The sequence below is a fragment of the Notolepis coatsorum genome, assembly GCF_963971535.1.
Source record: "Notolepis coatsorum genome assembly, chromosome: 3".
NCBI classification, from domain to species: Eukaryota; Metazoa; Chordata; class Actinopteri; order Aulopiformes; family Paralepididae; genus Notolepis; species Notolepis coatsorum.
The window spans coordinates 75,237,867-75,250,707 of NC_140167.1; the positions used below are offsets into that span (position 1 = coordinate 75,237,867).

Here is a 12,841-nt window from a genome sequence, read left to right on the forward strand (position 1 = left end):
ACAAAAACATATGTATGCGTATAATGCGTCAATTATCCGTGTCATTCGCATGGATGGAAGAAATGTCCATTGAAATTGCGCACGATCTGGGTTCACCGTACGATAATTGTTGCGCGCTGCGCTGCGGCCTGTGGAAGAGAGATCACATGGTCTGGTTCAAACATGCAAAGAAACACCACAATCACCAACCACAAGCAAGCCCGGGTCTCGGAGTCTACTGAGACCAGATGCTTAGAGCATGGCCATGTGCACATAGGTCCCAAAAAGGGGTGCTTGAGCACCTGCCCTTTTCCCTCAGGGTCAAAAAGTGGCATGTTTGGCTGGTGTTAATAGTATTTTATTTTCTATTGAAATTATATCAATTAAGTGCTAATTATAGACGCAAACCAATGTATTTTCATGTTTTGAAAGATTGCGGACGTGCTGACATTTATATTGCTCAGCTATACCTCAGCCTTATTGATTGCTTTAAGCAAGCCATTATGTGGTTTGTTGTCTCCTCTTATGTCATGATTTTGGTCAACAGGGTCAGATGGTTGTACTGGGCAGCTCCTAGTGGTCAACAGTGTCAGACGGTGGTTGTACTGGGCAGCTCCTAGTGGTCAACAGGGTCAGATGGTTGTACTGGGCAGCTCCTAGTGGTCAACAGGGTCAGATGGTTGTACTGGGCAGCTCCTAGTGGTCAACAGTGTCAGACGGTGGTTGTACTGGGCAGCTCCTAGTGGTCAACAGTGTCAGACGGTGGTTGTACTGGGCAGCTCCTAGTGGTCAACAGTGTCAGACTGAGCTTGTACTGGGCAGCTCCTAGTGGTCAACAGTGTCAGACGGTGGTTGTACTGGGCAGCTCCTAGTGGTCAACAGTGTCAGACGGTGGTTGTACTGGGCAGCTCCTAGTGGTCAACAGTGTCAGACGGTGGTTGTACTGGGCAGCTCCTAGTGGTCAACAGTGTCAGACGGTGGTTGTACTGGGCAGCTCCTAGTGGTCAACAGTATCAGACTGTGGTTTTACTGGGCAGCTCCCAGGTGTGAATGTGTGGTACTGTGTGAATGTGAAGCAGGGCATTGCTGAAAAAGAGCATCCATGCTCAAGGAATTTACCCTGATAAATAACCCTAACCTCCCCTGCTCCTCTCTGTGTGTGCAGATCGTGCTGGTCCCGGTTTGTGTGCCCCAGCTGCGTGAAGCCCTGCGGCCTGCTGTTCTCCGCCTGCTGCACCAGAGAGCAAGCCATGGCCGCGTTCAAAGGCATCTGGACCCAGGACTTCTGGCGCTGCGTGGCGGCGGAGTTCCTCGCCATGTTCCTCTTCGTCCTGCTCAGCGTCGGCTCCACCATCCACTGGGCGGCCGGCGAGGAGGAGCGTCCGCCCCCGCAGGACCTGGTGCTCATCGCGCTGTGTTTTGGCCTGAGCATCGCCACCCTGGTGCAGTGCTTCGGTCACGTCAGCGGTGCGCACATCAACCCCGCCGTCACCGCCGCCATGGTGGTGACCCGCAAGCTGAGCGTCTCCAAGGCCGTCTTCTACCTGCTGGCACAGTGTCTGGGCGCCGTCGCCGGGGCCGCGGTGCTGTATGGGGTCACGCCCGCCTCCGTCAGGGGCGGCATGGGAGTCACGACGGTGAGGAGAGGCGGTGGAGTTGTGGGGAATATGGGTGGTAAGAGGGGGAGGAAAAACCAGGTTGAGATTCAACGGGTCGATGGCAAAATCCCATTCATCTGAGATCGCCTCTGGGTCCAAATCCGCATTTTCAACTAATCTGGCTACACTGTAAAAAAACAAATAATAATAATTCATGGGAAATTCACTGTATACTTTAGTTTTTCTACTTTAAGTGTAAATGCCATAAAAATACAGTAAATTTCCTTTTATCAAAATATTAACCATTAAATAAAGGTTGTAATCTGTAAATGTATTTGATTTTACTGTAATTTGACAGTAAGTATTTGGCTGCCAGACATTTACAGCTTTTTTACAGTCTTCTTTTTTACAGTGTATTTAGAGTGTATTCACCTATCGGTCGAATTGCCTCTCAGTGGGTTCTAATTGATTTTCTTCTTCTACTTTTTTCTTCTACTTCTTCTTCTATTTATTCTTTTTTTTGTTATTGTTTTCCAAAATAATTATATTATTTTTGTATGTGTTTATTGCAACAACAAAAAAATCTAAACCTTTAGGGGGGGGGGGGGGATAATTTGTTCTACTTAATACTGTGGATCCATTCCTCCAAATCGGACTCCTTGAATCGATCAATCAATGAACCGGTTGATTACTGTTAATCTCCGCAGGTGAACAGCAGTATCTCTGTGGGCCACGCCCTGGTGGTAGAACTCTTCATCACCTTCGAGCTCGTCTTCACCGTGTTTGCCACGTGTGACCCCAGACGCAGTGACCTGAAGGGCTCCTCCGGCCTGGCTATCGGACTCTCCGTCTGCATCGGACACCTGTTTGCTGTGAGTATCAGCGTGACGCTTTAGAATTGTACACTTAAAGGAACACGCCACATGTGTCTGCTATGTGGACCATTGTGTGCCTGATGTTGGGTGTTGTGTTTCTTGTGTTACTGTTGGGTAGATCCCCTACACTGGAGCCAGCATGAACCCAGCGCGCTCCTTCGGTCCAGCCTTGGTGACCTGGAGCTGGGAGAACCACTGGGTGAGAGAAGGACCTTCACTCCATCAAACAAACAAACAAACACACACACACACACACACACACACACACACACACACACACACACACAGTGGCGTAGTAAGACATTCTGAGGCCTGCGCACCTCCAGACAATCTAACTAATATACATATACCTCCAGACAATCTAACTAATATACATGTACGTCCAGACAATCTAACTAATATACCTGTACGTCCACACAATATAACTAATATACATGTACCTCCAGACAATCTAACTAATATACATGTACGTCCACACAATCTAACTAATATACCTGTACGTCCACACAATATAACTAATATACATGTACCTCCAGACAATCTAACTAATATACATGTACGTCCACACAATCTAACTAATATACCTGTACGTCCACACAATCTAACTAATATACATGTACGTCCAGACAATCTAACTAATATACCTGTACGTCCACACAATCTAACTAATATACATGTACGTCCAGACAATCTAACTAATATACATGTACGTCCACACAATCTAACTAATATACATGTACGTCCAGACAATCTAACTAATATACCTGTACATGTACGTCCAGACAATCGAACTAATATACATGTACCTCCAGACAATCTAACTAATATACATGTACGTCCACACAATCTAACTAATATACATGTACGTCCACACAATCTAACTAATATACATGTACCTCCAGACAATCTAAATCAAATCAAATAAAATGTATTTGTAAGGCTTGACAACACACGTTAATGTCCCCATGGGCCGGACACGTCTTCTTTAAACAAGTCAAGAAGAAACATCACAATAAATCAAGAACAAAACAAAAACACCGTAAAGTCCAATTTTTTTTTATTAATGCAACACTCCCAGACATACCCCATGCGAAGGTAAGGAAAGACTCACTAAAACCTAGCAATAGGAAAAAATGCACCACAGGCAATGTGGAGGAGAGACACCTTAGAAGGGCCATCCAGACAATCTAACTAATATACATATACCTCCAGACAATCTAACTAATACACATGTACCTCCAGACAATCTAACTAATATACATGTACCTCCAGACAATCTAAGTTATAATAGTATTAGTTCAAAATCGTACAGTATGGGTAACAGAGCCTGGGGTGTAGGCAATGGAGTCTAAATGGAGTTAAAATGCCTTTGCAGACACAACTGTCCAATAATTGTGGGACAATCTTATGACAGGTCCTGTCTGTGTAGCTCTTGCCCTTCAGACCAGTTGGGTTCAGCTTGTGGATGTGCAGTAAACAGGATGTAGGCCATAAACCCTCTGCTCTTTTTTTTTTTTTAATTATGTTGAACCATACCAAACAGTTTGTCAAACAGGTGATTGAGTGGTAGCAGCCAAGCCAAACATTGATAATCTGCCAGTCGGAACCTTTGAGGGCAGCTTCTTGGCTCATTGTTGTGTGTAGCATGTCTGAATGGCTGGCACAACAAACACAACCTAGGAGTCTGTGCCAAGGACGGCTTTTACTGAATGAACTTGGAGTGTCTTTTATAAAAAAAAAAAAAAAGAAAAAAAAGGAAACACAGTCTGTACAGTATGTGTTGGGTAGGGGAGTGAAAATAGAAAGAGATCCAGCCTCATCAGTCTTTTCAACGTTGTCATTCTCATGTTAATAGCAATCTGGAATCTAATCTATTGACTTGCCTAAATAATCACGATGAATTGAGAATCGATTTTGAATCAAATCGTGACCCCAAGAATAGAAGATTCACACCCCTAATGTATATCTGGTGTATAGTACATACTATCTGATGTATAGTACATATCTGATGTATAGTACATAATATCTGATGTATAGTACATATCTGATGTACAGTACATAATATCTGATGTATAGAACATAATATCTGTTATACAACAGGTAGGTCCGACCACGCATTGTGATTGGTCAAGAGCGTTCTAAGATGTGAATATATTCATGATACACTCACGGTTAAATCCCCATGAATATACCACTGCGCTGGCTTTAGAATGTTGTACAAAGTTTAAACTGCCATTCGTCAAATGGAAACTGTCAACATGACAACGTTACGTTTGATTTAACGTACCCGTTAACTATAAACGAGTGGATAGATAACTGTTATAGAGGCGTCTAATGCAAGCGGGAGTCGGAAAAAGTCATCAGCACCTCGGACAGTTCCAGTTCATTGCCCAGGCCGTTGACTTGGTGGTGTTGAAGGATTAATTGCGGCTTTTCTCCAGCTCCAGCTCATCTTTCGTTGGATTGGTACATCTAATAATGCTGTTTTTATGAATACCGTTAGATGTAGGCCCGTCTTCTATATCTTTCCACTCGTTTATAGTTAACAGGTACATTAAATTAGACTAATACGTCATTCGTTTGCTTTGCCAAGCTGGTTGATGGCCTACTCCATTTGAAATACCATAGCAAAAATACATCTTTAGGAACTATTTTTCTACGCCAAGTTCACTGAAATCGATGTAAAATACCCTAGAATTGTCTGTATTCATCCTATATTTTTCCCGACGGTGCAACTTGCTGTAGAAAAGCAATAATACTCTCGAACCAGTGGAATATCAGGAATATTGCCACTCTGTGATGCCTACGCCACTCGAGCTTCACAGCCGTGGCAATATTTCTGATATTCCACTGGTTCTCGTGTATCATTGCTTAAATGTATAGAATACTTTAGGTTCTAAAGGGTTCCCTGGCCTGGGTGGCGCAGCGGACATTGCGCTCGTCACCAACACAAGAGACACCGGTCTCGAATCCGGCTGTCAGCGTTGCCCCCGGCTTGGGCCGGCCGTCATACTGACTCAATTGGCAGAGTCAGCGGGAGGGAAGTTGATGGGTGGTAATCTGGTAGTTGTAAACAGCGACTCCTACAGGTCGGTCAGGGCGCCTGCACAGCAAAGACAGAAGATGGCGGGGGCAGTGTGAGCCTCCCACACATTACACCTCGCCAATGAGAGTCCGCACTGGCAGGTGAAAAGAAGTGACTGGTTGCCTCCACATGTATCGGAGGGGACATGTGATGGGCTTCTATTCTCCCTACGACCGGCCAGCGAGCAACGATCAGGACAGGGGAGGGAGAATTGGCACGAGAGGAAAATTGGGATGGGAGGAAAAATCACAGAAAAAGGAGGAGAAAAAGTGGATAAAAAAAAAAAAGGGTTCCCTGGCCTGGCGGGTTATGGCCAAAGTCAGCAGTAACATCTACAGGGTCTCCCAGCAGGGGCTGAAGCATTAGAAAGGGTATGATGTCAGGAAACCATACGCACATGTTAGACACACAAGTTAAACATCCTTTAAGAGGACAACATTGCCCACATTACACAATAAACGATAGGCATAAACACGGTAAAACGATACCAACTCACGCATACGCTCTACACATAGATGATATGTCTTTGTCAGAGAGGAAGAGCACAAGATGTCACCTTTCACTCCTCGTTGACCTGCCCGCCCGGACTTCTAAATTAAAACCTCAACATCCCTGGCATCGCTTACTGTACTAACATTAGACCACCAACCTAGCAGACAGGGTCGAGTGTCTCTGTGGGTTAGAGTGTCGTTAGAGTGTCTGGACAATTGTAGGTGGTGTTGTTAGAGTGTCGTTAGAGTGTCTGGACATTGTAGGTGGTGTCGTTAGAGTGTCTGGACATTGTAGGTGGTGTCGTTAGAGTGTCTGGACATTGTAGGTGGTGTCGTTAGAGTGTCGTTAGAGTGTCTGGACATTGTAGGTGGTGTCGTTAGAGTGTCGTTAGAGTGTCTGGACATTGTAGGTGGTGTCGTTAGTGTCGTTAGAATGTCTGGACATTGTAGGTGGTGTCGTTAGAGTGTCTGGACATTGTAGGTGGTGTCGTTAGAGTGTCTGGACATTGTAGGTGGTGTCGTTAGAGTGTCTGGGAGACCCCAGGGGACCTGCCTGAGTGACATTTTGACTTGTTATTTACCAGAGACGGCCTATATAATGAGGGGACGGAGTGATGAATTTCAAATGGGGAAATCCATGACACTAGAAGATGGTGGCGCCAACAAAGCGAACATATTCGGAGAAAATAATTAAACGTATTGCGTAACATAATTCACTGCATTTTGAGGTGAAATGTGAGTTTTAAAGATGTTTTGAATGAATCACAGACTTTTAATTAATTAAGGACTATGGCATTTTTCTATCACAAAATTGTGATATGTATGACAGATTCCTAGATATGGATGACTTTCCATTCAAAGAGATAGGGGTCTGGTCTTGTTAGTCCCCGTTATTAAAATGGTGGCGGAGTGGACTGACTTTTCTTCAGACAGACTCTGGTATGACTAGGGAATCATTCATGGATACCCACCTCTTCAATGCCTTTCTCCATACAGACTGCACCCTGGGGCTAAAAGAGACTAAACTAAAATATCAATAGCAATCCTGAGTACTTCATTTGAGGCGTTGCCTATAATTACTCTGATACAGTCTGTCACACACTACGTTTACTTTAGTATACTATAGACTTAGACTATTATATAATATAATCCTTTTTTCTCCAGAAATCAGATAGACATAAATCGAACATCCTACTGTATGTGAAAATGTAATACATAAATAATAAGACAGATACATGGAGATAATAATAGGAACACTGACTTTTTGGCTGCCACAGAATGTTTGTGTGAGCTCTTACATCCAAATGAGGTATTAAATCCTGGTTTATCTGTTTAGAAATAACTGAATATAAACCTAATTTGGTTTGTGAGGCGAGATCCGGAAAATGGGCCCATCAACCACCAACCAAATAATACACAGAGAGAAACACTGTAACTCATTGTCTATGGAGCACTCACTGTCTGTCTGTCTGTGTGTATCTGGCTGTTTCTACATCAGGTGTACTGGGTGGGTCCGCTGCTGGGTGGGGTCCTGGCAGCGGCGCTGTACGAGTATCTGTTCTGCCCCGACGCCGACCTGAAGCGGCGCTACGCACAGGCCCTCGCCAAGCCCTTCTCCTCCACCATGTACCGCGAGGTGCTGAACCGACGGATGACGGTCGACCACGGCCAGCCGGCCATGGAGGGGCCCTTCACCGTGATGGAAGTGGAGCATGCCGAGTGGAAGCAAAGGGAGAAGGAGAAGGAGAAGGAGAGTGGGGCGTCGTCGGGGGATGTGCTGTCCTCCGTATGACTAGCGAGGTGCGGCGTGGGAGGAGGAGGAGGAGGAGAGGAGACCATCGCTGCGCCGTCCCACGAGCCGTACCCCACTCTGAAAGAGACAGACCTGCTGTGAGACGCCTGTGGAAAGACTGTGACTGACTCCTGGCCCCTCTGTAGACCTACTAATGTCCTAAAAAGTGAAGGAATAAGTATCACACAAATAAAAACGCAGCAAATGCCCTGATCGAATATTACTAAATGTCCTCTTATCCAAATGAAAGGGATAGTTTGGATTTTCTTTACATTAAGTGATATAAAATACTAGCAATATAATCGATGCATAACCATTACCTTATTTACAGAGTCCCGTGGTCACAGTTCTGGCCGGGTTCAGAGTAAACCAAGGAAACTATAAAAGAAGGAAGGGTCATTACGTCACTGTGTCGCGCGTTAATGCACATTGGTGCCAAGTGTGGAAACCTTCAGTTCGCCCAACATTGAGTTGAATGGGATCAGCCATCTCCTCGTTTTTGACCTGTCATTTAAACAGGTTATTTATTACCTTGGATGTCAGAATCATCAGCAATGTGTTGCATTGTTAACAAGCTAACGTTTGAAATATTGGTTGATGTATATTTCCTCAGATAAGTGGTATATTTAGACCTGGAAGCTTCATACAGGCGGCAGACTGGGTCTCGAAACATGTTGGAGGGAAAAAACATGTCCACAACAGAAAATGCTTGCAAACCGACATGATGTCTTGGAACTATCCCCAGTGCATAACTGCACATGTACTGCGACTAGTTCAGAAGAAATGTTCCAGGACTTGCTTTCTGTCGTGGATGGTTAAAACTCTGACCGTGGTACTTGGGAAGTAAGCGAATGCATCGATTACAACACTGACACGTATTTCATACCAAGCACCCACCAACTGTGAAGAAAAGGACAGGGACAGTGCCTCAGTTTCATCGATTTGTTTTGGCCATTTCTGGACATGTGTGCCTAGTCGGCCTTCATCAGAGCATGAATAAAATGGTGAAACTGAGACACTGTCCTTGTGTTGCCGTACATCCTTTGATGTTTTATAAAAAAAAATATTATATGTTTTTTTTTGTTTAGCACCACAGTAACAGTTTCTTTCTGGGAAGCCATGTCCAACTCCTCCACTACAAGTATTTCATACCACTTAATGTAAAAACCATCCCTTTAAAATAGTAGGAGTATTAGACAATATATGTCTGGTAGTGTGTATGTCTATGTACATGTACCCTCTTATTTAAATATAGATTTTAGGGGATAATGTGAGGAGAAACATGACTCTACCTACTCACCATTTTTCCATTAACACATAGCCGCATTGACTTCCCCTGAGAGACATGTTAAACCCACTAAAAGACACATCTAGGAATGAATGCACTGTACTGTACTGTTAGCTAAGCCACTCAAATGCCTTATCTTATTTTGGAATCACACTTAAAACACAGTGCCTGTCTTTATTCAAATTCCTATAGGTTTTGAGTCATTATAATCATCATAGCTATGCTGGATTCACAACAGGCGATTGTAATCAAATAACAGGTGATTATGATTAAATGACAACCATGGCTAGTGAGTGGTGGCAATGCGCCATATTGGTGGACACGAGATGTCATTAGAATACTATGAATACCACTGTTTCTCCTTCCTTAGTGCGCAAGATGAGAGTCCCATTTGTACAGTAGGAGTAGTGTACAATCTTCTGACAAAGAACACAAAACCTTTTCAATCTGTTTTGAATTCTATTTTGGACAGCCCATGTGCATGTGCAGGCAAATTTTACGTTGGAGTCTGAATGTGAAACTTGCCTGAAAGTACTCAACCTCTAAAGTATTTAATTATGAATGTACACAACACTTTATTTCTTTTGATAATTGGGTTTGAAAACATTTTTCATCTGAAAATGTAAAACGGACTAGGGTTCTTTGACTCAATTCAGTTACTGAGACTGATCTCAGATGTCGTTTACAGTATATCAGACAATGGTCAAATCATACTTTGACTCCATGTTGCCTGAATTTTGGCAGGGATGTGTAAACTACATAGGCCATTTTAAATGATTTACTGTCAAAGTCGTTTGAAGAAATTAGACACAGGTTGACTACCTGCCAAAAGTGGCTAAATAGCATTGACAGACTTACCAGCCACAGCCAAAATGTGTCTACATTTCTAACTAGTGTATTTTCATTTAATCAAATGTATTTGCCTGTATATAATGACAAAAAGAAAGGACAGATGACTATTTAAGATAAAACATTGTGAGGGAGAGAACAGAAGCCTGAAAAGATAGATAGATAGGATCTGTTTTATTAAGAACGTTTTGTTAAATTGAAACCACTTAAGTTATACTTACTTAGTGTGTTAAAAGTTGTACTTAAGATTTGCTGGTTCCCGGCTGTATATGTACCACTACGCTTTGCTCGCTTCATATCACAGCTGTATATGAACCACTACACTTCATATCACAGCTGTATATGTACCACTATGCTTTTCTAGCTTCATATCACAGCTGTATATGAACCACTACACTTCATATCACAGCTGTATATGTACCATTAGGCTTTGCTCGCTTCATATCACAGCCGGGCAAATTAACATAGACTGAAATGATGTTGTGTGGCTTTCCTCTTTTTACTGTGCGCACAGCAATATGACAAACAGAAAATAATTGTATGTGAAGTTTGGTCCCTTTGGGTGGATCATGGATGGGAGGAGGGTACATACTGTATACATGTTTATGTTAAGTTATACGTTTGTATGTATATATGTACGTAATGTGTGTGTGTATATGTATGTATTTGTTCTTGTTCTTGTAAAATAAAATTCCCCTAGATAAAAGTACCGGTAGTGTTCATTTGCAAGTCCTTTGTATTGCATTACTAACGTGTGAGAAGGAGGAAGAGTTGCTCCATATTTTACTATTTAATTTATTAAATTATAATACAGTAATAGTAACAATAATAAAAATGTAATATAAAAATTATATTATTAATGGATTGTGAGTGGATTTAATTGAAGATTTTAGTAGTTAAGTCACAAATGCCTTTTTTTGTATTGAATATTGCATCAAGTTGATCACTTTGCTGAGCTACAGGGTAATACTGGTAACTAATGAAGTTAAATGTATTCAAATAGTTGATCATTTGACTGAATGACTAATGAAGGGAAAGAGTGACAGAGAGACAGACTGAATGACTAACGATAGGTTATGTAGATAACCTAGTTATATTAGTATTGGCTAAGCGTCCCGCTCTGAGCCTTACGAGATACTCTATATCTCCTGTGATACCTAATGTATCTCCCACGAACAAAAACACATGCACCCCACCTGTATGGGGCCCCGCCCCTTATGGTGGTACCACCCATATAATCATGACTCTGGTCATGAAACACCCTTCCTCGCCAAAAACCCGTCCCAGGAAAAGATCCCTCAAGAGGGAACTCAGGGCGCGCAGAGCGGGACGCTTAGCCAATACTAATATAACTAGGTTATCTACATAACCTATTGTTATATTTCGTATATAGCATCGCGTCCCGCTCTGAGCCTTACGAGATAATGGGGAAGAGCGGGCGCGAGACCCGACAGATGTACCCCCTGAGGACCCGTAAGCCCACATCAAGGGGTGCGGGGAGCCCTGTCACCCCATCCTTCCTAACGAAGGGGGGGCGCAGTCAACTCCACCTGAATGCGAACAAGAGGGAGCCAGAACCCCTTGAACACACCGTACAGGCGGAACCACGTGTGACTCAACACACTGCGGCCCATACCCATACACTCCTGCTACCCGACCAAAGGACGGGAAGCAGGAAAGGCCACAGACCCCAGAACCGCCTGGGAGACAGAACCCCCGGTCATGTCCATGAGGTAAAACCTTACAAAGGGGCCCGGTGAGGACCATGAAGCTGCAGCACAGATGTCCTCCACCGAGGCCCCACCCAGGAGAGCGGCAGAGGCAGCCACCCCACGAGTGGAGTGCGCCCTGACGCCCCCAGGGGGATCCTGCCCAGCCAACGTGTAGCAGAGGGCAATACCCTCGCACAACCAATGGGACAGGCGCTGCTTCGACAGTGCCTTACCAGCACGAGCCCCACCGTAACAGACAAAAAGCTGGTCGGTAACCCTGAAGTCCTGAGTACGGCTGAGGTAAAACCCCAAAGCACGGACTGGACATGACAGGTGAAGGCCCGCATCTAACTCACTAGTGTGAGGAGGAGGACGAAAAGCCTGAACCACAATATCCCGGGAGCGGAAGGAACTCCGGATATTCTTAGGCACGAAAGCAGGATTAGGTCGCAGAGTGGCACCGCAATCGGTCCGAAAAGACAGGCACTCTGGACGTACCGAGAGAGCACAGAGCTCACCCACGCGTTTAGCGGAAGTGACAGCCAGTAGGAACGCGGTCTTGAAAGACAGCCGTCCCAACGGCGCCTGCTCGAGCGGCTCAAACGGGGCCAAGGACAACCGACCGAGGACCAATTGAAGATCCCAAGTCGGAGCCAAGGAGCGTTGCACCGGCTTAACGCGTCGAGCGCCAAGCAGGAAACGCTTCACAAGAGGGTGGCTGAACAAGACATCCCCCTCAAATCCCTCATGATAGGAGGATATAGCTGCTGCATATACCCTCACTGTCGAAGCCGACAGACTATCAAGGAGAGACTGGAGATAACCCAGAACAGCATCCAGGGGGCAGGAGACTGGGTCCCAGCCCCCCCCCCTTACACCATTCTTGGAACGCACGCCACCTGCCCGCGTAAACCGCGACAGTGGAGGGAGCATGCGCACACCGGATGGTATCAACCACTGCGGGATCCATCCTCTCCAGACTCACCCTCCCACCAGCCACACCACCAGGCGTTGACCCAACACCGGAGGCTGGACAAGCACTCCGTTGTGCTGCGAGAGGGCCGTCGCTGACCACGGAATGACCCAAGGAGGAGCGACCAGAAGCTGGATTAAGACCGGGAACCACACTGACGTGCCCCGGTCCGGCGCGACCAGGATCACCGTCCTGCGCT

At 44.9% G+C, this 12,841-nt stretch overlaps 1 protein-coding gene across 1 annotated transcript; it reads left to right on the forward strand.

The window, feature by feature from the left end:
- Positions 1 to 1,217: 1,217 nt before the first annotated feature.
- On the forward strand, positions 1,218 to 7,820 carry LOC311225857 (aquaporin-4-like; the record flags this gene model as incomplete). The annotated part of the gene is made up of 4 exons (XM_084311249.1): positions 1,218 to 1,616; positions 2,285 to 2,449; positions 2,571 to 2,651; positions 7,527 to 7,820. The coding sequence occupies exons 1-4, from the start codon at positions 1,230 to 1,232 to the stop codon at positions 7,818 to 7,820; spliced, it is 927 nt and encodes a 308-aa protein (XP_084167375.1). The 5' UTR covers positions 1,218 to 1,229.
- Positions 7,821 to 12,841: the final 5,021 nt, after the last annotated feature.